This window comes from Cervus canadensis, chromosome 6 (genome assembly GCF_019320065.1).
Source record: "Cervus canadensis isolate Bull #8, Minnesota chromosome 6, ASM1932006v1, whole genome shotgun sequence".
In the NCBI taxonomy this organism is placed as follows: Eukaryota; Metazoa; Chordata; class Mammalia; order Artiodactyla; family Cervidae; genus Cervus; species Cervus canadensis.
Window position 1 is genome coordinate 94742830 of NC_057391.1, and position 27101 is coordinate 94769930.

The 27101-nt window shown below is 50.0% G+C and overlaps 1 protein-coding gene across 9 annotated transcripts in view; it reads right to left on the reverse strand.

The window, feature by feature from the left end:
* FOXN3 (forkhead box N3) overlaps positions 1-27101 on the reverse strand; it is a 438293-nt gene that overhangs the window by 196299 nt on the left and 214893 nt on the right. For all 9 annotated transcript variants that reach the window (XM_043472739.1, XM_043472738.1, XM_043472744.1 and 6 more), the window contains one exon: positions 128-264. In XM_043472739.1, the coding sequence (XP_043328674.1) occupies positions 128-264 (137 nt within the window). The remainder of the gene's footprint in view (positions 1-127; positions 265-27101) is intronic.

Sequence of the window (27101 nt, forward strand, 5' to 3'; positions counted from 1 at the left end):
TTTTCTACAGTTATTTTTAAAAGTCATAGAGTCTATTAGTGCCTGTCTCTTCCAAAATAATACAACTTCAGTAGACCAAAAAACAGACAAAAAGGAACTTGAAAACAAAAAAGTCTGAACGGCTTACCTTTGATATGCCTGAGGAGAGGCGGGAGGTGTGTTGAACACATTCGAGTGTGGGTGATAAGGTGTCTTTTTCAAAGCCTGAATTAGATTTTGTCTATACTCTGGGTCTATGCACCACAATGACCCTTTCCCGATACTCTGCAAAGAAAATCAAAATTAAAGAGTTATTAATACAGAGACAGCAGCTATTGTGCAGTAAGTAGATGTGGGCTCCCTGCACTGCGGGAGACCAGGGTTGGATCCCTGGGTGGGGAAGACCCCCTGGAGGAGGGCAGGGCAACCCGCTCCAGGATTCTTGCCTGGAGAACCCCGTGGACAGAGGAGCCTGGCGGGCTGCAGTGCATGGGGTCGCAGAGTCAGACACGACTCAGTAGACGCACAGCTCTCATCACAGTAGCTTATTTTTCTTAAAGCCTCTTACTTCTCTGTTAACTGTCTGCCAACCTTATCTACGGTGCTCTTGACCTTTACACAGCATGCTGCGCACTTCCGTGTACTCACATTAAGTTTGACAAAATGAATGTTATTTCCAGGTGAGGTTGCTACAACAATATTGTCATTTTCATATCCTACACGCCAAAACCCTCAGTTACCTTATTATTTTTCAGTGTCAACTTTGAAAAACATGTATTCTCTTTAAAAAAGTGAGTTTCAAATTTGTCAGCTATTAAGGGTTGAGAGAAGCAGATGGTAGAGACACCCTCAAAACTCCATTTCTGCTTTGAAAATTCAAGAGCTAGATTTTTCAAACCATATTACATTGGTGCCACTTTACAAAAACAGAAAAGTAATCCACTTGTTTTCTTCCTGCTTACAAAAGAATTCTGTAATGACCGTCCCCAGGAAACAAAAAGATCTCAGGTGGCAGTGGTCAGTCTTTAACCAGAATCCAGTGTTTATTTTTATGATTACTCAATTCTGGATCTAGACCTCAATCTTCAGAAGTCATAAACTTTATAAAAATGCAAATCTTATCAAACTGGTTCCATGGAAAGCAGAGGACTCAGTCTCAGGCCCACTTTCAGTTGGAGGCTTGTGTTCTGAGCCCAGCATTTTATAAAACACATGGAAGCCTCGCCTCTGAGTCCTGCTGGGACTGGCTGCTCCCCTTTCAAGTGACCAAATGTACCCAAGCTGTTTGATAAGGTCATGTGTAAATATTTACTGATTTGGAGAGAAAAGAAGTCAAATTATATAAACCCACACCCGCCCCACGGTTCCAGCCAACGGACCCTCTAATTTTCACAACTATTGTACTACAGAAAGATCTAGAAAGCAAACAAGAAAATCATTTAGCTATTAGGCAGGAGGAAAAAAAAGCCCAAGAAAATCCCTTAGAAGGAGCACTAAATGTAAGTTATTCCCAAAATCTTTATAAAGAACTTTAAAAAATGTGTAGTTCAGTCACCAGTCGACCAAATAGTTTACTTACCAACATATTCACAGAACCCATTCACGTTCTCTACGCTCAACGGCACCAGTGCGCTGAGCAAAGGGAGATGCTCAAAGCCTCCGACCTCCCCCATCACAGGGGCAGGCCTGACCCCCCAACACAGTCCCAGTCAGGCCAACCTGCCTGGGCTAAACACCAAAGTTCCCAGTTTAATCAGTCGGATGTTTAAAGACATGAATGATTTCAACTTTGGAAAATTCAGTGTCCTTATGTGGCCTTTCCCTCCATGCACACATTTTCAAGCCCAGAAGAGTTCACTTTTGAGCAAAGACACTTCCCGGGTAAGTCAGGCAGGCCACCAAAAGACCAGACCTGGCCCTTCCATCCTGTCCTTGGAAAACAAGCTGTGCAGCGTGGGACTGCTTTCTGATCCCCTTGAAGACAAGGCCCTGGGCCTCTGGATGAAGGGCCAGTGCCCATGTGCAACCCAGACATTTCTGCAGGGAGATTATCTCGGTTCTGGGAACCACATGGGAGCTTTTGTTTTCATCAAGGTGGTTTTCAGGGTGGAGCCGTTTAATCTTACAGGGACTAGAAATATGACAAAGAAATGAAGGGAAATAACAATGAGCCAAGAATGTGGTTTCTCCCGACCCTTGGTATCTTGTGGATTATACCACACTATTATTTACCAAAAGAAAACGGGAAAAACACCGCAGGACTGGGGTGGGAGAGGCGGTCCACAAGGTAAGCCACCCAGGTACCAGAGGCCGGAGGAGCTTTAGTGAGAACACAGTCCTAAGGCCAGATCCTTCCTGCGTGGCCTTGGGCAAATAAGGGTCCCCGAGAAAGTCCTGGCTTCCTCACTGGCAAAATAAAGACTGCCCCCTCCCCCAGAGACTGCTGTGGGGCCTAGGAGGGCAGACAGGAAACTGGAACAGTGGAGAAGGTAAAGGCACTCAGTAAACAGTGGAGGGGGTCAAGGACAATTCTGTCTGAACAGAAGCACAGAGGTGAAGCCGGCCGGGCAATGCTTTCCATATCTGCTGTTCCCAACATGAAAGCAGCACCAGGTTCCAGCGGAGGCAGCGGACCGGGCTGCAGGTAAACAAACCCGGCCCATGAGGAACAAGCAGCAGCCTGCCCCCGACGCCTTTGCACGGGCTCAGCAAGGGCCCTTTGGAGAGCTTTCCCACTTTCTAAGGCCTCCTTCATTCCATCACCCCTCACTCCATGTTACTTGTCTCCTGGCCCTGGAGGCCAGTTCTGACCCCCTGCTAGAAGTCTCCTTCTGCCCAGGTCTCTGCACGATGATCGTCAGGCTGAGGTTCACCTCCAAGCGTGGTCAGCACGTGCTCACCGTTCGCTGCAGGCCTGCTCCTGGGGCCATCATGGTCCCTACTTGATCAGTTCTGCATCTTACACTGAGCGCGGCCGGGAACAGGGATAGATCTCCACAGACCAGACGCTAATTTCAGTATCTTATACGCAGAATTTTCAGAGAGGAAAGAAACGAGCCTAAAAAGCGTCTTCAGGATACACCCACGGGGACGCTCAGGATCCCTCTGACCCTCCAGTGCTTTTGCACCGGAGAGAGAGCTGCAGGCAGAGACTGGCAGGAGCGGGGCAGACTGGCCCCGTGTCTGATTTGCAAGCATTCTCCTTGGTCTTATGCAACAGCTCAGAATAGTAAGAAGGTTGACTTAAAAACTTTTAACATGGAAATATGCAGAGCAGAGAATGCTCAAGTTTATTCAGCCAGGAAAAATTACATTTAATGCCCCTCACAGGAGAGAAAAGTAATTTGATTAGAGTTGTGTAACAAGTTTGAGGGTCAGAGTTTTTAGAATTATATGCATCTTAAAGTTCCAATATGGATTTTTTTACCATAATAGCAGAGGACCATGCTCCATTAAATGTTAAGGAATTCAAAACAATAAGGGAAGAAAGATCTCTATCCATAGATCCATTTACCTCTTTAAAAATATTTATATATATTTATAAATATATTTATATTTACAGCAGTAAAGAATCTGCCTGCCAGTGCAGCAGACGTTAGGGACGTGGGATCAATCCCTGGGTAGGGAAGATCCCCTAGAGTAGGAAATGGCAACCCACTCCAGGATTCCTGTCTGGAGAATTCCATGGCTAGAGGAGCCTGGCAGGCTACAGACCATGGGGTCACACAGAGTTGGATACAATTGAGCAAAGTAGCAGCAACATATTTATATTGACATTTATATAAATATTATAAATATAACATAAATATAAATATATGTAAAACATTTATATATGATATATATTTCATGTAAAATACATATTTAAGGCAAAAAAAAAGTCTGTCAAGGGAACAGCTTTCTTATGCACACAAACACATACATACATAGTTTGAGAAAACTAATGTGCAAAGTAAAAGAAAAAAGGAATGAAAACATACGGATGAAGCCAAGTTGGTTTAATTAAAAAGCACCTGGAGAGTTAGCAGACAATCCCTTGTTAGCAATAAAAACACCAGTGCATAACAGGAAAGGTAGACCAGGAGAACCTATATTGCAGAAAGAACTGATCAGTGAGAAAGGCTGAAAACAAGAGAGAAAGAGAAGAAAAACATCAATTAAATCTTCAACCCGACTTCGAGATGACCTGTTTTTCCCTGTGAGGTCAAGGCCTGGCCCTGCCCCCGGCAGCCCACGAGTGTCTCCCGTGTCCCGCAGCTCAGCAGGCCCGCACGGGCCAGCCTGCCCAGCATCCGGACTCCAGCGGGGGTCTCTTTGCTGGGCTGTGTGTTGGAAGGTAAGGACCGTACTTTAAACGCGGTTTACAAACCGTGGGCCACGCGACATTGATGCGGCACGCAGGTACTATAACTGGCCTTCCCAGGTGGCACTAGCGGTAAGGAATCGCCTGCCAATCCAGACGCGGGTTCGATCCCTGGGTCGGGAAGATGCCCTGGAGGAGGGCATGGCAGCCCACTCCAGCATTCTTGCCTGGAGAACCCCATGGTCAGAGAAGCCTGGCGGGCTACAGTCCATGGGGTTGCAAAGTCAGACACAATGGAAGCGACTTAGCACGCACGCTTACTGGGCTCTGGGTCCAAAGAGGGTGGGAAACATTGTTCTAGAACAAGGGTTCTCATCACTTCTGAGGGAGAAAGCCCTCTTGCAGCAGTGCTGGAGGACTCCACACACGTGGCACCCAATATGCAGGGGGATGGGGCCAATGGGGCAAGACCCACAGGGCAAGATTCACCGTTTGTGGTGAATCTGAAACAGTCCCCTTTTCTAAACTTTTCATTTTCTATTGGAGCACAGCTGATGGACGATGCTTGCTAGGTTCAGGTGTACGGCAAAGTAGTTCAGTCACACCTCTGCACACGTCTTTGTCAGATTCCTTTAGCAGTTAGACGGTTAGAGGATTCGGAGCAGAGTTCCCGGCACTGTACGCTAGCTCCTTCTTGGTTACCCATTTAAACTCATCAGTGTGTGTACAGGTCGGGCCCGAACAACCCCGTTGCACGTTCCTGAAATGCCAATTCCGTGGGTGTTCCCTGCGGCGCCCACGGCCCTCCACTCCCTCACCTGTATGGTACCCACCGCGTGCCAGGCACCGTGGGGTACCTTACTGAAGACAAGACAACACAGAAAGACCACTGCTCCCTTGAAGCCGGGGTCCCAGAGGGGGCAGAAGACAGGAGGTCAAGGGGTTCACGAGGAAGAGCAGGACAGACGGCGGTGCCCGCAGTCAGGAACAGAGGGCGGTGGGCTGGGAGACCCGCCCGCGCTGGGTGTGAACAGAAGGAAGCGGAGCGGCCCCGGGGAGGGCCTGTGAAGTGATGGGGGAGGGAAGGGAGGAGGAGGAGGGCCTGTGAAGTGATGGGGGAGGGAAGGGAGGAGGGCCTGTGAAGTGATGGGGGAGGGAAGGGAGCATGGCTGCAGGAGTCCTCAGGAGGAGCAGCGCGACCGCTGATGGATGAGACGTGGCAGGTGAAGAAGAGAGACAAATAAAGGCTTGATTCGAGTAAGTGGGTCAGAGACTGGGATGGGGCTGGGCTGGGGAGATGAGGGGAGAGGACCCGTGTGAGCAGAGCCTCTGAGACGCCCGTGGGTGAAGGGCTGCTGACTGAGGACACACGCCACTCCCTTCCGCTGTCACTGAACTGACCCTGACCTTAGCAAAGGCGGATCAGACACAGAAAGGTGGGCTGGAGGGGGTCTGGCTTTAGAGGTTGCCCATCAATGGATTCCTCTGCGGCTGGCACTGGTAAACATTTTCTTAAAGGATCAAAATAAATATCTTAGTTTTCGTAGGCAGACAGTCTCTATCACAACTACTCACCTCCACCGCTGCAGGACAAAAACAACCACAGGCATAGCTGTGCTTCTGGGACGTTTAATTCACAGAAACGCAGGCCATGGGTGGCTGCTGCCCCCTGCAGCTCCTGCCCTTGAACCCAAGGGTCAGACTCCTATAATTTTAGGAACCCAAAACCAGGAAAGGGGGTCTTCCCAGGCTAAGAGAGTCGGGCCGCGTTCTAGGGGATTGGATGCGGAGGGGTTGCCATCTGCAGTCTAAGCCAAGAGCTCTGCAGGGAAGGGGCGGGAGGCATGCTGGACACTTGCTGCAGCAGGTGAGCCTACGTGCGTGAGAAGGATGTGTTTGCTGAGCTGCGCAGAACCCCGCTCTCTCTGAAATCACTGTGTGCATCCAGCTCACCTTCCCTCTCTGGGTCTCAGGTTCTCATGTATAAAACAAGTGGTCAGACGAAACCAGCCCACGGGCTCCGAACTCCATGCTCTGAGAATGTGTCAGTACAGGCTACTTAGCACATCGGTGCCTTCAATTCCCTGTCTGCTCATCTCCTTCCTAGCTTCCCAGAACATCCGTTTTTCTGTTCTGGGCCTGCACCAAGCACCCATAAAGTCAGCAAGAAGCAGATCGCTGAGTTTTCGAGGGGTGGCCCTTACTCCGTTGGCACAGACACGGGGCCAGGGAGACAGAGCAAGCCCTGTGCTGGGTTTGCCAGCCGTGTGGCCCTGGGCAAGTGACTTAAGTGCTCTGGGCTTCAGTTTCCTCATCTGTAAATTGGAAAGGCTGTAATTATACCGCTTCACAGGACTGTTGCAAGGATTAAATGAGATAATCCTGTGCGTGGTACATCATAAAAGCTCAACAAACCCTGCTCTCCTGATCACGATGGTAAAATATTAAATAGCCAGCGTTTCTTGACACCAGGCTCTAAAAGCAGCAGGCCCTGCCCTGACGGAGGTGCGCTTGCCAAATTGTGAAATAATGCAAATTTCATCCACGGGGGGGAAAAAAAATCACATATGGTTATTTGTTTTCCACTGTCTGACAGCAGAGGTGGAAGCGAAAGGCTCAGAGTAGAACAAAGCAGAGCTCCGGGCACTGGGGTGATGCCGGGAGGGATGTGAGACCTTGGGGAAGGCCCACACTGCTGAGTCTTGAGTCGCTCCTCTGCACACGGATGCCCCTGGGTACCAGGACCACGTGGCCGCCCAGTGCTGCCCAGGAGAGGGCCCGGCCCCGTAGAGCTCAGCCCTGCCACCTCCTGGGGGGAGAGGACCGCCCTGCACGCGCCCTGGGGGTGGAGGAGTGAAGCCTGGCGCAGCATAGCTGCCATGAGCAGGAGGAGCTGGACTTGGGCGTGGGAAGGGGCTCCAAAGTCGCCCCTCTGTTCCCCGGTCTGGGGGCTCAGGCTGGAAACCGAGACTGACAAGGTCCACACAGTCGGCCCCAAAGACCCCTGGAGCTTTACAGGTGGAGCGCCTGACACTGACACTGCTCATCAGGTGGCCTTTCTGCCCAACATGCTGAATGTTTCCCAGGTCCAGGAGACAAGTGGGAAGTCCTCTCCTGGAAACGGCCAGGTGTGCTCACCGCAGACGAGGAGCTCTCCCGCCGGGCCCTGTGCAGCCCCCACGGGCCACCCCCCACCATGGGCCACCCCCCACCATGGGCCACCCCCCAGGAGTCCTGCCTTTGGCCTCCTCCTCCAGACCTGGGTCCTGCCAGGCTCCTCAGGGAGAGACAAGGAGGGGAGGCAAGGGGGGCAGGCGCTGATGCTGTCAGAGTCCTGTGTCCCCCATTCCCACAAAACTCCCCCTCAGCACCAGTCCGGAGGCTTGGACCCTGACTTCGGTGGGTCACGTGCCCGTTCCAAGCTCTGTGGCCCGAAGGAATGGAGGTCCCTCGTGCCTCATTTTGAAACAAACAATTTAACAACCCTTGTAAGCAGGACACAAGGCAGAGTCCATTTTTTTAGGATGCAGAATGTCCAGAGAAAGACAGCGATGCACAGCTGTAGGCCACGGGCACCCGGCCCTGCCCAGCTCGGGCGTCTCTTGTGTCTCTAGCTCCTGCGACAACTCCTATCACAGAGGAGGAGCTCAACAGACATCTTTGAAAAGAAATACACAACTATAAAAGACTGCACAAACCGGCCAACGGGGTGCACATGCACGTACACACACACAAACACACACACACACGCACGCACACACACACACACACGCTAGCCGACGGAGTACACGTGCGCGCACACACACAAACATGTACGCACACTCACATGTATACATGTACACACACACACACACACACACACACACACACAGCCCCCCCCCAGGCCAGCTCCTCCTGTGGACCCACCCTGGGCCAGGCTCCCTGCTCAGCGCCCCCTCCCGCCCCCCAGGCTGCCCCGGGAGCCCCCAGATGCCCCTGGAGACCGTGCGCTCCCAGCCTTCCTGTCCCTCTCCAAGCAGGGCCCCAGGACAGGGTCTGGCTTTGCGAGGTCCAGGCTCCCTGGACTGTCAAGATGAGAGGCACATGCCCCTCGCAGACTCTGACCGATGACGGGCAACGCGGGGGCTCCCAGGAGCATTCCGGAATGCAGCCGCACAGCCGAGGGGTCCGCCTGTGTGGACCCTGTCTCCACCGCCAGCCGGCTGTGCTGACACCAGGAGTTAACCACGCGTCCTCCGAGACGGCCGTTCCTGCACCTACACGCTAGGGTGAAACGATCCTCTCCCAGTCCCCCTGGGCTCAGAGGCGATAACACACAGAACACGCCTAACACCACCCCCCGCGTGAGAAAGGCGCTGAATCAGTTCTCCCGGTCAAAGGACATCACAGGGGAGTTTGGGAGATTCTGGAAAAAACAGAGAAAAGTTATCCTAACAAGTGACACCATTCCACCTCACCTCAAGATGTTTATTAGTGAGGGAGTGACTCCAAGCCCCCTCTGTCCTAAAGTTCTATAATTTATAATCTAGAGACTTCGGGGTGGGGGAGGGGGTTTAAAGTTTAAAACTATTAAGCAAATGATCTCAAGAACCAGCCAGGTGCCTGAAAGAGGGAAAGAGGACAACGCTGATCACGAGGCATTTGTTTCTAGATATATCGTTCATTTCCCATAACGAAATACACAATTACTCCAGAGGAAAGCTTTTTCTTTTTTTAAAGAAATCACATCACACATTTAGATTTCCCAAATGACTTGCAGTGTTTTAAATGTCCCACTTGGCTCTCTAAACACGTTGTTTTCCAAAAGCAGACAGAAGGATGAAAGAGAGAAATGACGCACCTGGGCCAGACAGGAGTCTCTCTCAAGACCCTGGCCCGGCGGGTCTCAGGCTCACTCCACTCTGGGGAGGGGTCTCGCAGGCAGGAAGGGCAGCCCCAGCACCACCAGCCCAGCTTGGGGGCGTCAAATGCTGGACACAGAGCCCCTGACTCACAGCCACTGACTTTCCAACTCGCTGACAAGGCTGCTTCTGAATATCAGATCCACAGATCTCTTCCACTCACGCAACCATCTTGCTATTATTTTACAGATGTAGTCTAAAAGCTGGGAAGCTGAAACCCAAGAAGAACACACCACTTGTGCAGTATTCAGACACATGAGTTCCCTGCTGAGGCTCTTCCACAGCGTTCCTCGGCTGTCTCTGAAAATCCCCCTCCCTTCCCCAAACATCCATGGAGATGGGGGAACAGGTGGGGAAGAAACTTCCTAGGAACGAGGAAAAGGCTTCATTTCTCTGGGAGAAGGTGGACAGATAGTGTGTGCACACACGCATGTGTGTGTGTGTGTGTGTGTGTGTGGAATCAATGCAGGAAGAATCAATCACTTCTTTGCATTATCACCTAAATAAAATCAAAACAACCCCAAGATTTGCCCCAAACCAAATCCACCTCCAGGAGAAACCTGGCAGGTGGAGCTGGGTGGCGGGGGATGGCAGAAGGCGACCCGTTGCCTGGAGTCTGTGACAGTGGCCCCTGCCTTTCAGGACTCTCTCCTCCGTCACGCACCGCGATGCCGACCTCCACGCCATCACTGATTCCCACGGGGGTTGGGGGAAGCCAAGGGGAGGGCAATTCTGAAGCACATCAACTCGTGGACGCTGGCAAAGTGTTTGGGCTGAAATGAGTTACTTTTGGTGCTCTCCAGATGACTGTTTTCCAATTGCCAGAGGCAGTCTACAGCAAGTCAGCTAACAACAATTAATAATAAGATGATCACCAAAACACCTAACACACACTTACTTATAAATCCTGTCAAACACACCACTGGGAAGTTCTAATAAAGAAAAGGGAACACACACACACATGCACACCCTCACACTTAAGTCTGAAAGTCAAACTGGCATCTTTAAAATCACCACTTTTAACCAACTAAACCTTGGGATTTTCCCAATTCATTTCACCAATCTGTCCTTTGGGGACCTTTAGCAAATGAAGGTCAACTCTTCTTCCACTCCTGAAACATCACAGTACTACCTAGGCGGGATGAGAAGGAATACAGACACACAGAAGTTTACAGAAATTTCATACACTCCCAAAACTCACAGGAAATAGAAAAAGCTGACGGTCTTATATACTTGTAACACCAGCCATGCTATAACACTTCAAAGAGCAAAATAACTATTCAAACAAAATCAAAAGATGTTGTAGCATCAAACCACTCTATCTTCCCACCCCATACACACAAAGAGAGGACTTATGGATAAACAAATTCTCCATGACCATTTAATTTCTAATAACTTTATTAAAGAAACAAAGACACGCAAATTTACAAGGTTGTATTTGTCACCTGATATATTAATACACCAGGGAAGGACAATATGTGATAAAGTTGTTCGGAATGTGGAGACATTCCTTTTTTAAAATAACAATTGTTTGCATCACACCTACCACCTTAAAGTTAAAATTGCATAAGCAAATTGCAAAAAGGCTACATGGGAGAACATACATTAAGTTGCCTTTTTCATGCCTTTTTTTTTTTTTTCAATTTAAAAAGCAAACTGATTTAAAGTTGGTAAGAGGGGAGATAAAACTCACCATTCAGGACACTGACAGAAACAAAAATTTGGTTATTTTAAAAGTTCAAGACGCAGGAAAGAATTCTCACAAACACCCCATGAAGAGGGGAGGAGCTGAGAGCCAGCGCCAGCTCTGGACTGAACCTGCACCCTTCCCGGTACTTCTACTTTTTAAAAAGGGATTCAGACTCTGCAAATGACAATTAACACAGTAACGTTTTATGGAGGGTGACAAGGGCCCACGTGGGTCTGACAGAGACACCCTTGGGTGCATTTCAACTGGCCCACGAGCGCCGCTTTATCTTCTGGTTGTCCACAGTTACTCATCTATTTTTAAACGTTCCAATATGATCTTATCTAGCAGGCACATATAATTTGATCACCTTATTTCCATAACTAAAAGTTGTTGAATGTGCCCAGCCAGGTAAGAGTTACGCTTACAGGGTGTCTGTGGACTAGGCTGGAGCTTAACGGTTGTGGTCTTTTATTTTTAAAACACAATCGCAAAGACCCGCTGGGTAGAACGTGCACGCTGGGCTGGCCGCTGGTTGGCTGGCTTTGCGCAGAGTGACCGCTGGCCTTGGGACCAACGAGACACCCATTCTCCCTTGCTGTTGAGTCACTGAGTCGTTTCTCTGCGACCCCATGGACTGCAGCACGCCAGGCTCCCCGTCCTTCACTGCCTCCTGGAGTTTACTCAGATTCATGTCCAGAGCCAATGATGCTATCCAACCATCTCATCCTCTGCACCCCCTTCTCTCCCTGGTGGTCCTGAAGGGGCCTGGGGGGCAGTTCGTAGGTTGGTAGTCCAGGTTTTCACCACAGTGAGTTGCTATAGGCAACTCGGCCCACTTGGAAGGAGAAATTGCCTTTACAGTGCCTCTAAATTCTAACACATGCTTCCCAACTGCAAAGGCCTCTGGTGCAGGGGCGTCAGTTATGAACATAAAATCAGAAACCATCCCTGACCCAGGAGGGCAAGCAACAATGACCACGTGACCCTTCAAGATTCCTCTGATATTACTGTAGGTGTCGTCAAGACATGGACAGAACTCATGGGGTCCCGGGAGCAGAGGGCGTCCAGGACGACTGCAGGTAAGAGGTGGCTCATCCAGAAGTCCACAGGAACACGGGTTTGATCAAGCACAAGGCAGAGGGGGAGGAGAGACGGAGTCAGACAAGGACCTAGTCTTGGGATTAACGCTGAAGAAGAACATAAGTGCACAGAGTCCCCCAAAAGACTCGCTGACCTGGACCCTAGGAACCATATGAAATCACACAGCTACCTAACGTCTCAGAGTCCCCTCCTGGCCTCACAGTCTCCCTGAGGCCCACTGAACAAGGCACTTGAACAATGCAGGGGGCACCGACCCCTAGCCCTCACACACAGTCAAAAATCCTTATATAGGTCTTGTTGCCCCCAAACTCAACCACAATCGTCTACTGCTGACCAGAATTATCAATCATGTATACAATTAGCATGTATTTTGTACGTCTCTTAATTTTCCCGATATTCCCAGGCTATGAAGTTCATCTGAGAGTTTTTTCAAATGGTCACAGATCTCTAAAATTTTTTCCAATATATTTATTGGAAAAAAATCTGCATATAAGTAGAGCCTCGCAGTCCACACCCCTGTTGGCCAAGGATCAGCAGTACTTAAAAGACAAGTGACAGCCTTAACCGCATCATCGTCTCATTCTCATCATCCTATCGTTCTCGCAAACTGTGTTCCCGGGAGGTCCTACACCAGGGTGGGGCTGCCAACCTCCATGCCTACACACCTCTTCTGCAAGCCCCACACCTTGGTGAGAGCGTGTGAGTGTCACCAGGAGAGGCCAGTGTCAACACGGAGCACTGGTCACGATGGGGTCCACCGGGGCCACAAGCACAGTGACCTAGGAGATTCGTCCAGGCCCACGGGGGCAACCTGGGACAGCGCACCTGCTTCTGGATGCTTCTGAGCTCAGCTGTGGACTCACTGCGACCTGAGGTTGGGAACACGGAGCACAGCCCTCGAGAGTCAACCAGAAGCTCAGGAGGTTCATCAATAAGTGACAGTCATACCCGGAGACAAGACAGCCAAGCAGACACCGCGGAGAGAGCCCGCCAAGAGCTCTGCGTCACCTGATCACGCCACGTCGGACGGAGAAGTGGGGGGACAGCCCACGTCTCATCTCACGGTGCAGGAGGCCTCTCTGACTGCTGCTTCCTTGGTCCTGAGCTGGGGCTCAGGCCAGACTCCTGCAACCGGCAACCCATTTCCCCACATGGGAGGGGAGACATGGGGAAGCGAGGTGCGCTGCCCAGGGACGCCCTGGGGCCCCTACCAATGGCACTTGGACCATTAAGGTTTAGAGAAACAGTCAGCCCCTGATTACCCAGGGGAAGTTTATACCCAGGAAATTTTAGCACACTCAGGGCCTTGCTGAGTCACCTGGCCTAAGTGTCAGCCCAACGTGGACCTCAAGCTACGCACGCGACTCCAGCCCCCACACTGGAGCTGCTGTAGGGCTAACAGTGATGGCCATGACCGTGAACACTGACCAGGAGCTGACCAGGTGCCGAGCGCCGATCTAGCATCCATGTGTATTGTTTCATCTCATTCTCCCAACAAACCTGGGAGGTGCCTAGCAGGATGGCCCGACAGATGAGGAAGTGAACGTCCAGGCAAGTTAACTAACTTGCCTGAGTCTGACTCAGGAGCTGTGCACGTCACTAGCAAAATCAAAGTCTATGAACCAACACCCGTAGGTAGGTAGCCAGCTTCCATAAAACCCTGATCACACGTTTCTGAGTCAAATCACAAGAAACTGGGCGGAACACCAACTGTAAGAAGTGATGTATACCCTTAAATGGGAGTGTGTCTACAAACGCTTTCTGATACACACACACTCATGTTCTTTAATTGCTCATGTCTGATGAAAAACAGTCCAAAGTTACCATTGTTATTATCATGATTTTATATTTGTGTTGCTGGCACGTGACCCTCGGCAGACAAAACATGACCGTTTCACTTGCGGAGCAAATTTCAAAGGGCAATCAAGCATCTCAGGTGTCCTGAAACAACCCAGGGAAGCAATGTGAGAAGAGTAGGCCTGTTTATGGCCAAGAAAACAAGGGCTCTGAAAACCTAGGGCTTCCCTAGACCCTGATCAGTGAGAAGCAGAATCAGCCTCAATCTTCTCAGTTGCCTCCATCTTTCCAACAAATCATATTGCTTCTAGGAGAAAATCCAGCCTCCTGGAAACGTCTGCAAATCTGGAGCATCAGAGCAGTCTGACAATCTGCAGGATGGGCTGTACCAAGATAGACAGCATCCCACAAAGTGAGGCGCCTTGTGTATGGGTGTATCAGGATTTACATCCCCTCCCCTCCAGGCGGGGTCCCGGGTCTCTGAACTCACCTGGCAGGAGGGAGATTCTTAACTGTGTGCTACTTTAGAGAAATTCTCAAAGGGAATTAGGAGAGAAAGGGCTTTGGTTGGATGGGCAAGCTCTAAAGTGGGTGAGAAAAAGCTAAACTCCAACATCCTCAGGCTGGAAATCATCGACACCGGATTTATTTGGCAACATAACCACAGCCCAAAATTACACTCAACCTCTGGGGTAAGGTCTACACGGGTAAGGTCTTACACACAGTTAAGGTCTACACAGCCTGTGGGGTCCACACACCACAGTGAGGATGTGATTTACATTTCTGACAAGTCAAGTCCTTTGGCCACCTGATGGGAAGAACCAACTTATTGGAAAAGACCCTGATGCTGGGAAAGACTGAAGGCAGAAGAGGGCGAGAGAAGATGAGATGGTTGGATGGCATCAGTGATTCAGTGGACATGAACTTGGAGAAACTCTGGAAGGTGGGGACGGAAAGTGAGGCCTGGAGTGCTGCAGTCCATGGAGTCACAAAGAGTCAGACACGACTTGGTGACGGAACAAAAACAATGTCCTTGTAAGTACAGAATAAGTACTTAGTGCATCTCTAAGGCGCTGTTATCCATCTTTTAAGACAACAGAAGGAAGTGTTGTACTTTGGGGTGTTTCAACCGTGTAACTGTTCCCCAAAACAAATACAACAAAAAAAGATCACCTATGTTAGGAGCACCTCCTCCCGCAACGCGGCATCCCTGAGGACCGCTCAGAGCTGGCAGGGGCTTCCGGCTGGGAAGCGCACTCCCAACATCTGCGCTGTGGCCAACCTGTGTGAGGGCCTCCAGAGCCCCAGGTCGGAGAGACCCTCCGCACCCAGAAGAGTTGTGGGGTGTGTCCCGTTCGAAAGCCCAGCTCTGCCGTTTGCTTTCCCAAAGGGAGCCCGGGCAGCAGGGAAGCTCTCCTCCTGGGAGGGATCTCCCCGGGTTTCGTACCAGCCTCCAGGGACAGGAAAGTAATTATCAAACGCTGGAAAACAAAGACTCTAAAACCTAGCCGGAAAGAGGCAGGGGCTCTGTGCAGAGGTGGTGTCCTTGTTGTTGCTTTCTGGCTATACCATACTGCCTGCGGTGCAGCGCGGTCTGACGGGTCGGTTAGTTCCTCAACCAGGGATGGAACCTACGTCCCCAGCAAAGGAAGCATGGAGCCCCGCGGAGGCATTTTAAATTCAGGAGAGACCCTTAATATGCTTCACTCTGCACTATGACCCACCACTCACCGGGAGCCTGGCTCCTCGCTGGCCTCTGTCAGGGCTGAGCGCACACGCACCAGGCACTCGGGGCCCGTGGGGACCCGTGCGTATTCCCTGGTCCCCTCACTCTGGGCCACACAGAAGCGCTGGACAGACTCCATCCGCCCTGCAGGCCACGCTGCGCCCCCGCACTCTGCTCACAGCCCCGCCAGGCTGACATCCGTGGCCGTGCGGTCAGTCTCCCGGGGCCGCGGACCTCCAGCGAGTGCTCCGCGAGAGAGGCGAGGAGGGGCGAAGACTGCGGGCAGGTACTTACCGCACCCCCTCCCCGCCCCAGCTCTCCCCAAGTCAGCTGCACCCCTCTACCAAACGTCTCGCCCTCACTGAGGACCCACGACCTCAGCTACTTTTCCCCTCCTTCACCCCTGAACCTGAGCCTGAGAAAAGTTCCCCAGGGCAGCCAGCCACCCCCAACTCCCCTGGGGGGAGGACACCATCCTTGCTGGGTTCCTGTATCCCTGCCCGCTGCTGCCAACAAGCCTTTTATTAAATACCCCTTGGTTCCTTCAGCTGGAGTGTGCCATCTGTCTCCTGCCAGGACAGTGACTGGCAAATATAAAAACCAAACCCATCACTCTAGAATTTCACTCTTGGAATCTACTTGCCACAATATGTGCATGTTGCTTCCCTTGCAATTTCTGCAAGTCATAGAGGACAGCGTCCGGCAGAGGGGAAAATGCCACAAGACTTCCATCCTAATTTACTCTACTGTGTACCTTGAAGGCACAGAATTCATCTTCTTAAAAAGTGAAGCAAGCTTTCCAACATGAAAACTCGATTACAGGATTAGAAAAGTATGTTGTTGCTAAAAATATTCTCTGCAAAATTCCTTTACAAGCGCCTCATCAATGATTTCTACTGTGTTTCAGAGTCACTTTAACCGTGCGTAAGAACTGCAAATAGGACAACAGCGTTTGCTGGGAACTTTCCAGTTTTAGAACAGCAAATTAAAACTGCATCTAAGCTAAAACATTATATACAGTAGAAAACAGCTCTGTGCTATGAATTCAATTCTAACAACAAGAATATAAAATCAAGATTTCTAAGAATTTAAGTCCTAAAAGTCATCCTCACCCTGAAAACCACTGGTGTTCTGGACTAGGTCAGGCTGACCTACAGGAAAATAAAACACAAACCAAAGTTTCAAGCTGAAAAACTATAAGCTGTCTTGGGGCAAGGGGTGGGGCTCTCCAACAAGCCAACAAGATACAACAGGGAAAAACCAACCACTGATAACAGTGATCTTAGTTCTTTCATCATTGAGAATTTAAATTTCAAATTTGAATATGAAATGATTCAAATCCAGTGTCAGACTCTACAATGTTCAAGTGAAAGTCACTCAGCTGTGCCTGACTCTTTGAGACCCCATGGACTACACAGTCCATGGAATTCTCCAGGCCAGAATACTGGAGTGGGAGCCTTTCCCTTCTCCACGGGATCTTCCCAACCCAGGGATCAAACCCAGCTCTCCCACATCTCAGGCGGATTCTTTACCAGCTGAGCCACCAGGGAAGCCCAAGAATGCTGGAGTGGGCAGCCTATCCCCTCTCCAGCGGATCTTTCCGACCCAGGAATCAAACCGGGGACTCCCGCACTGCAGGTGGGTTCTTTACCAACTGAGCTATCAGGGAAGCCCATAATGTCCGCAATGTCCAAAACAAAATTTAAAAAAAGGCTTTTAACAAATTGCATGTAAAGCAGGTGTTAGCAATGTATTTTTTAAAAACACTGAAGGCCCATCCCAGTCAGGGCTCTCTGCAAGGAACAAGCCTGAACTTCATCTAAAACCAGATAATCAAACAAAGGCTTATCGTGGCTTTTCCGCAGACCTGGGTTCCAACAGTGAGGTGTTGGTTACTTTCCCAGGGTTGAGCCTGTTGTGACAGGTCCCAGAGTTACAGCAGGTGAGAAATTTTGCAACAACTATTAAGGGAGGGAACTCGTAAACAAAGTCTCTTTTCTTGGGAAACCGTGATGAAATCCAGACAGCACGGCCTTAGCCCTCTCTGTGTGTCAGTCTCACACAGCACACAGCAAAGTCACAGTTTAACACCTACTTGTGAGGCTACGTGATCAACGTCTCTCTCCCCCAGCTAACATGTAAACTCTCTGAAGGTGGGGCCCACTCCCGCGTCTACCCATGACTCGGTGCCAACTCAGACAAAAGTGCTCAACAGATTCTCCAAGTGTGGAAACCACACCTTCCATAGCAGGACTGAGAAAAACAAGTTTGAGCCCTCACTAAATATACTTTTTCACAGGATTCTATCCTTGGAACTGAGAAATTTTGGAACTAAGAAATATTTTGCTATTCAAAATAAAAATTCAATGGAAAGGAGAACAATGCAAGTTAAAAACCGCACAATATGACAACATACCCATGGGAATTGCTAAAATTAAGAACATTCGGGACATTCCTGGTGGTCCAGGGACTAAGACTTCGAGCTCCCGATGCAGAGGGCCAGGGTTCGATCCCTGGTCAGGGAACTAGACCTTGCGTGCTTTGGTTAAAGATCAAAGACCCTGTATGCCACAACTAAGATCATAATTAATAAATAATCATAATTAATAAAAAAAAGAACACTGACAATGCTAAATGCAGTCAGGATGTGAAGGACTGAAATACAAACTGTTGGGAGGAATGTGAACCAGCACAACTACTTTGTAAAACAGTTTAGCATTTTCTAATAAAATTAAACATACATTTCCATGGGACCCAGTGAACCCACTCCTAGATGTTCACCCAACTGAAATGAATGCATCTATCTACACAGGCTCGAACAAGAATATTCAGAGCAGCTTTATTCATGATCCTTAAAAGCTGCAATCAACTCAAAATCCATCTGCTAGTGACTGGATAAACAGATTATGTATCTCCATAAAATGAAATATTACTCAGCAAGAAAAAGGAATGTGTTATTGATACACACAACACCTGGGATTCTCAAAAACATTTTGCTGAGTAAGAGAAGCTGGAAATAAAAGTATACAATTCTATGACTTCACTCATATGAAAATCTAGAAAAAGTAAAATTAATCTACTGGGGAAAAAAAAAAGAGTGGTTGCCCCAGGGTCTGGGTGGAGGGAGAGGAGACTGCTTCAAAGGGGTCGAATAGTTCGTGGTCATGAAAATGTCCTGATCTCCACCATAGTTGGTGGTTACACAAGTGTATATATATTAGTCAAAATACTTTCAACGGGTGCATTTTTGTACAAATTTATAAAATTTTGCCTCAATAAAGTTGATTAAAAAAAAAAAAAGAACCATAACTTTAAAACAAAACACAAACACAAACAAAATAATCTAACTAGAGGATCCACTTGGCAGTATAATCTGACATGGAAAGGAATTCTCCCACATGGCTTTTGAACTCAATACTGGCTGTGCTTTCCAGTGGAATATATACAAAGGACAAAATGAACTACAAAGAAATACTGTGTTCTCATCAGAATTATATCACTAATAGGAATAGGCAATATAACTTTGCAACTATATGTCTCATAGAGTTCAGCAAAAAGGATACATGTCAACAGCATTAACAGTTATTAGGAGCCAAGCAAAGGGTTATGGTGAAGCTGAAACTCCAATACTTTGGCCACCTGATGCGAAGAACTGACTCACTGGAAAAGACCCTGATGCTGGGAAAGATTGAAGGCGGGAGAAGAAGGGGACGACAGAAGATGAGATGGTTGGATGGCATCACCGACTCAATGGACATGAGTTTGAGTAAGCTCCGGGAGTTGCTGATGGACAGGGAGGCCTGGCGTGCTGCAGTCCATGGGGTCACAAAGAGTTGGACACGACTGCATGACTGAACTGAACTGAACTGAAAGAGTTATGAAAACAAAATCAAAGACTGAAACCCACTGAAGTCAAAAGTGACTTGGAAATATCCATAAACTCATGATCCTATTTATCCTTAGTGCTGTCCACTGAAAACCACAGCCGAGCCACAGTGCTAGCATTCAGATTTGGTTTCTAAATACTGTTCTCCACTAAATGGAGTTGGAGCTTTGTTGGAGAAGTGGATGATTCCATGTCTGGAAACGGAAAGGATACAATGAGCCTAAGGCACTTCTGTGCAAGACAGTACTCAAAGGCTAAACAAGGCTTGTTCAAGCCCGTTGAAAGGTCCTACTGGCCAAGTTTGGGATAATTTGAGCATTAAAACAACATTCGTAACTGATTATAAAGCACATCTGTAACTGATTATAATTGACTAAACAGAAACCTATGAATCCACAGCACTATTCACAGAAAGAAGTGTATTTGTTAGCATTGGCAGTGATTATTTCACCAATCCTTTTCTCCACACCTTGATCATTACAGTTTCTGTTTCAGGAACTGTAATGCCAACTAATGATAGAATTGGAAAAATCACCATTTTGCAACTCCCTAGTGAAATAATTCAGGCAAGAATCATCAATGGATATACACACAGTGCCAAAGTATCTCCCCATAGATTACAGGTGAATTGCAAAGCGAAAAACACAGCATCCAGTGGAGAGACCACCTCAGGTCAGTGTTCAAACTCAGCATCACTGAGCGAGGGACAGCCTGCTGGGATCTGATGGTTTAAGCAGCAACGGGCACCGCCTGGCAACCGTTTGAACAAGCATGTGCATCTCTGACCTCCAGGGGACACAGGGACAAGAGGAGCCACATCACAGGAAATAACCGGCCAAACTAAGAATGTGAGACGTTCTCACATGTTCTAAGACAACTCGTCTTCATCTCCTAAAATTTTTTTTAATAAGTAAATAATAAACCAGGGTTGGGGGGGGAGCACAGAGATAGTAGAACCATTCTGCATGGAAAAGACTAAAGAGACAAAAAAATCCAGTTGCAATGTCTGTACCTTCCCCTAGGGTTTAAAGACACACACACACACACACACACACACACACACACGTTATAAAAGATCGGGGGGGGGGTGGAAATTAGAGAAATCTGAATATGAATGACATATTAGAAGCTGTAGGGATTACTTCAAGGTTTCTTAGGTGTGGTAATAGTGTGCTCACCCAGAAGAAAATCTTCATGCCTCTTTATTCCTAACAGATTCACGCTGATGCTTTGAAACCTACAACTTCCGTCTAAATGGCTCACATGATCTACGCTGAACGATGAAGCAGATCTAACAGGTTGACAGTGACTGATTCTAAGAGGTCGGGTAACAGGAAAGCACTGTAGTATTTTTGCAATTTTTTCTCTGTCCCTGAAATTTTTCATAATAATCACAGGAGAAGCGGGGAGAGGCAGCGGAGACAGCATCACAGTCTGGGAAGTCTGATCCCAGACAGAACAGGACACCACACATCTCTGCAAGCGGGTGCACTGAGTCCTGCCCCCAGCCCCACAGATGCACTGATGCCCACACCCGTAGTATCTCAGGACTCGAGAGAACCTGGAGAGCGGGCGTTTGAGGCAGCGCCGAAGCTATAATGAAGGGGGTGACTGGTGTCCTTACAAGAGGAGGAACCGGGACACAGACCCGCACAGAGGGACGGCCGTGTGACGATGCGGGGAGAAGACAGCAGGCTACGAGCCGAGGAGAGAGGTGCCCATGGGAAGCGGCTCAGCCAACAATTTCATCTCAGACGTCCCGCCTCCAGAACTGTGAGGAGATGCCTTTCTGCTCTTCAAGCCACCTGGGCTGTGGTACTTGCAACGGCAGCTCTAGTTTCACAGGGAGGATTCCCAGGAGGAGGAGGAGGACCACTCCTCTAATTCAGATGGAGGAACAGCTTTCACGGCCTCGTGTACATCATCTGCCGGCTGATACAGAAAGCCAAGGGCTCCCGGGATGCTGCAGGGTGGGCGCAGGGCAGGGGCGTGAAGATGGCTATTCAGGGTGACTTCACGCCTGCTGCGTCCACTGGGGAGCACCCAGACACCCCAGAATCACTTGTACACTCACAGGGCTCCTTGCAGAGCCAGACACGTGTGGGGAGGTCCCCGCAGCCGGAGTGAACCCCAGGAGAAACACATCAAATGCACACGTCTGTCTGCCCTAAGTCATCAGGAGTGGAATTTTCATCAACTAGCACAACTGTTTCAAAGATATTAAATGCACTTCTCTTTGGAATAAAAGAAACATTCTCCTGTTCATCAGTGCAGTTCTTCTTTACTTATAAGGGAAGACATTTAAAATAGGTACTTCATATTACACAATTTTTACCTTTTCAGAAACAAAAATAGCAAATAAAAACTGCTAAGAAAGGCTAAGAAAATGGTGTTGAAGGGGGTGACGGAGGATGAGATGGCTGAATGGCATCATTGACTCAATGGACGTGAGTCTGAGCAAACTCCCGGAGATGGTGATGGATAAGGAAGCCTGGCGTGCTGCAGTTCACAAGGTCGCAGAGTCAGACACGAATAAATGAATGAACAACAATATCACATTTCTGTGACCACATTATTTGAATCGTGCCAGGGTGTAAGGCTACAGACTCAGTTCTAGAGCCTTGGGACATGAGAGCTGGATAAGGTCTTAGAGATCTCCTGGTTGGCACTCTTCACTTGACATTTAAGGGATGCAGACTCAGGCGGGCAGAGCACGTGACCTGCCTCCACCTCCTGCCCGCAGCCATGAAGCCCTCTGCCAACCTGCCCTCTACTCTGGGAACCCCCCGGCTGTGGGGGGAGCCCCAAGGCCTCCCCAGCAGGCAGCGGTGGGGATGGGAAGACTGCCCTGGAGCCCTCGCCCACGGCTCCTCAACCTCAGCCCTCCCAGCATTTGGGGAGGGCGGTTCTGAGTTGCGGGGCTGTTCTGTGTGTTACAGGCTTCCCTGGTGGCTCAGCAGGTGAAGAATCCATCTGCGATGTGGGAGACCTGGGTTCCATCCCTGGGTCGGGAAGATCCCCTGGAGAAGGGAAAGGCTACCTGCTCGAGTATTCTGGCCTGGAGAACCCCACGGACTGAATAGTCCATGGGGTCACAGTCAGATGCGACTGAGCGACCTTCACTTTCACTTTCACTTTCTGTGTGTTACACAAAGTTCTGCAACATCCCTGGTGTCCACGCACTAGGTACCAGCAGGACCGCTTCCCCAAGCTGTGATGCCCAGACTCCAGACATCGCCAAGGCGACAATGTCACCTCCATTAAAAGCTGAGGCTCCAGAGTGTAGCTGCGCTCCGGCAGAAAGAGGTCTCCCCAGCCCAGATGGCTGGAGAGCACCTTTCCCACGTGACTGACCTGCCCTCTGCAGCTAAGAAAACAATGCATTTTCCCACATCGCTGACCACCCCCTCCTCATCCCTGTGAGGGTCCGCATCTGCCAGGGACACGGAAGGACTCCAGTTGAGCCTCGCCTCCTCGTCACAGTGCGGCCAGCCATCCTGAGAACACCTCAGGAAGAACTCCATGAGGACAGCAGCCCTGCCACCGCCTCCAGCCCCTGCTCCGCCCGTGAGCAGGGGCATCGCCTGCTTCTCACACTGCACCCGACGTCCCAGCCCCGCTTCTGAAGCCATGGTCAGTCACGACCTCCTGGGCCCCACGGACCAGGAGCTGCCCCGGGAACTCCTTCCAGAGTCACTTGTGAAGGTGCTTGGCCGTGGGGAACCAGAGGCAAAACCAGCTCCCGATGCCCTAAAGCTCTGTATGGAACTCGGAGATCAAACTCAGAAACTGCAGGAGAAAAGCCCTATTCCCAGAGAATCGTCAGGAAGACAACAGCAAGGTAACTGAACTGTCATCTACAAATACGAGTCATCAGTAATAGTAACAATCCTCCACTGTAGAGGACTTACTCCCAGCACTCCTGAAGTGACTCAGAGGATTACGCCTCAGACCAAGGTCACCACCAACAAAACCACACGGATTGCAGGTCTGCTCTTAATGCTTTAAAGCCCCCCCACAACATCTGCTGGCATGATGGAAACAGCCCAGTGCGTCCTACAGGTCCCGGTACCCCCACCCCGGAGCGGGCACTGCCCAGCCTAAGTGGCCCCGGCACACGCCGTCCCGGAGGGCTTCGGCACAAGTGCTTCAGTGAGGGTCAAGCTGGCCCCTGGACCCTTGATCAACCCTCTCACTGTCTCCAGAGCGCCACGTGGCCCGCCACTGCCCACACGTGGGCTGACGACCGTGGCCGTCCTCTCCAGGGGACCCTACGGTGCCTGGAGTCTCACACAGCCGGACCAGAACCCATGACCTTCCCCACAGTCCCCCCGCCCAACCCCGGAACGCACTATCTCCTCCTCGACGCCTATGAAAGCACACGACGTCACCACACTCTCCTCCAGGCAGATGTGAGGCCTGACTCTTCACACCGCTCTTCCTGGCCTGCCTGCCCCTCGGTTCCCCAGTTGTCATCACAGCCTTGGACTCCACCTCTGGGAAAAGCGCTCGGGCATCACTGATCCCTTTCCTACGGCTGCCAACGGGGTCCAGCTGCTCCCTGCCCCTGCCGAAGCCCCGGCCCCTAACCTAGCACTGTTTCCTCCTGCCTGGGTAATTACCCCCATCACCAGTCCTCCCCGAGCCAAGCCTCGTCCTGATGCTGCTGTGTTTGCCTGTGTTTCCTGTCCTCCCAGCGTGGACAGGAACACCCCTCGCCCCGGCCTCGCAGTCCGCGCCCACCGGGCTCCCTGATGCTGCTGTGTTTGCCTGTGTTTCCTGTCCTCCCAGCGTGGACAGAAACATCCCTCACCCCGGCCTCGCAGTCCGCTCCCACCGGGCTCCCTGATGCTGCTGTGTTTGCCTGTGTTTCCTGTCCTCCCAGCGTGGACAGGAACACCCCTCGCCCCGGCCTCGCAGTCGCTCCCACCGGGCTCCCTGATGCTGCTGTGTTTGCCTGTGTTTCCTGTCCTCCCAGCGTGGACAGGAACACCCCTCACCCCGGCCTCGCAGTCGCTCCCACCGGGCTCCCTGATGCTGCTGTGTTTGCCTGTGTTTCCTGTCCTCCCAGCGTGGACAGGAACACCCCTCACCCCGGCCTCGCAGTCCGCTCACCGGCTCCGCTTGACTTGCTCTCGTCTTGCCTGGTCTCTCCTCCGGGACGGAACACCCCTCACCCCGGCCTCAGTCGCTCCCGTCGGGCTCCCTGATGCTGCTGTGTTTGCCTGTGTTTCCTGTCCTCCCAGCGTGGACAGGAACACCCCTCACCCCGGCCTCGCAGTCGCTCCCGTCGGGCTCCCTGATGCTGCTGTGTTTGCCTGTGTTTCCTGTCCTCCCAGCGTGGACAGGAACACCCCTCACCCTGGCCTCGCAGTCCGCTCCCGTCGGGCTCCCTGATGCTGCTGTGTTTGCCTGTGTTTCCTGTCCTCCCAGCGTGGACAGGAACACCCCTCACCCCGGCCTCGCAGTCGCTCCCGTCGGGCTCCCTGAACGTACTCTGCACCATGGCCTTCCCTGCTCCCTCACGCTCTCCCCTGCTCCACCAGCTTCCTCTCCCAATCAATAGATAAAGCATATGAAGCTTGAGTTTGCTCAAGCTACACGCGACCCCTCCCACGGATGCCCTGTGAGGTGGGCTGGGCGGACATGGGTGTCAGAGTCAGACCTCCCCCCACCTCAGATTCTGGGCCAGTTGCATGTCACAGGACAGGAAACCTCCTGTCCTTCGGAGCCTCAGCCCCCTCCTCTGTAAAATGGGACAATTACCTACTTGGTTGGGTGCTGAGATCATTAAACGACAGGAAAGCAATGGACAAAGAAAGGGGAGTGTCTGAGGCAAGGTAAACGTGGACAAGAGCCTGCAGATCACAACACACTAGACAGGCAAAAGTGAAAGGCACTCCTGCCAAGCGGGAGGGCGGAGTCCTCCGGACCCCAGGTGGGAAAGCCGGGAGGGTGGCCATCCGGCACGGCTCCCTCAGCACCCAGGTGCGTGGAACACCCGCGCTGTGTTTGGCACAGGGTTGCTTTCCTCCCCGTCTCTTTCTGTTCTGGCTGGAGCCTGCACCATCTGTGAATCACCCCGCACAGGCCAGGCTTTCAATAATTTGCAGAAGACCTCAGGGAGCCTGAACTAAACATATGTCCCCAAAATATAACGTGATTCACAGCCTTCCACCTACTAATGGGGAAAGGGGGCTTTTTCTTAAATTTAATTAATTGATTTATTTTAATTGGAGGCTAATTACTTTACAATATTGTAGTGGGTTTTGCCATACATTGACATAAATCAGTCACGGGTGTACATGTGTTCCCCATCCTGAACCCCCCTCCCACCCCCCCACCCCCATCCCATCCCTCTGGGTCATCCCAGTGCACCAGCCCTGAGCACCCTGTCTCATGCATCCAACCTGGACTGGCAATCTGTTTCACATATGATAATATACATGTTTCAATCCTGTTCTCTCAAATCATCCCACCCTCACCTTCTCCCACAGAGTCCAAAAGAATCTGTGTCTCTTTTGCTGTCTTGTATATAGGATCATTGTTACCATCTTTCTAAATTCTATATATATGAGTTAGTATATTATATTGGTGTTTTTCTTTCTGACTTACTTCATGCTATATAATAGGCTCCAGTTTCATCCACCTCATTAGAACTGGTTCATATGCATTCTTTTCAATGGCTGAGTAACATTCCATTGTGTATGTGTACCACAACTTTCTCATCCATTTGTCTGCTGATGGACATCTAGGTTGCTTCCGTGTCCTGGCTATTGTAAACAGTGATGCGATAAACACTGGCGTACACGTGTCCCTTTCAGTTCTGGTTTCCTTGGTGTGTATGCTCAGCAGTGAGATTGCTGGGTCATATGGCAGTTCTATTTCCAGTTTTTTAAGGAATCTCCACACTGTTCTCCATAGTGGCTGTACTAGTTTGCATTCCAACCAACAGTGTAAGAGGGTTCCCTTTTCTCCACACCCTCTCCAGCATTTATTGTTTGTAGACTTTTGGACAGCAGCCATTCTGACCGGTGTGAGATGGTACCTCACTGTGGTTTTGATTTGCATTTCTCTGATAATGAGTGATGTTGAGCATCTTTTCATGCGTTTGTTAGCCATTGGTACGTCTCCTTTGGAGAAACGTCTGTTTAGTTCTTTGGCCCACTTTTTGATTGGGTCATTTATTTTTTCTGAAATTGAGCTGCAGGAGCTGCTTGTATATTTTTGAGATTAACTCTTTGTCAGTTGCTTCATTTGCTATTATTTTCTCCCATTCTGAAGGCTGTCTTTTTCACCTTGCCTATAGTTTCCTTTGTTGTGCAAAAGCTTTTAAGTTTATTTGGGTCCCATTTGTTTACTTTTGCTTTTAATTCCATTACTCTGGAAGGTGGGTCATAGAGGATCCTGCTGTGATTTATGTCAGAGAGTGTTTTGCCTATGTTTTCCTCTAGGAGTTTTATAGTTTCTGGTTTTATGTTTAGATCTTTAATCCATTTTGAGTTTATTTTTGTGTATGGTGTTAGAAAGGGTTCTAGTTTCATTCTTTTACATGTGGTTGACCAGTTTTCCCAGCACCACTTGTTAAAGAGATTGTCTTTATTCCATTGTATATTCTTGCCTACTTTGTCAAAGAGAAGTTGTCCATAGGTGCATGGATTTATCTCTGGGCTTTCTATTTTGTTCCATTGATCTATATTTCTGTCTTTGTGCCAGTACCA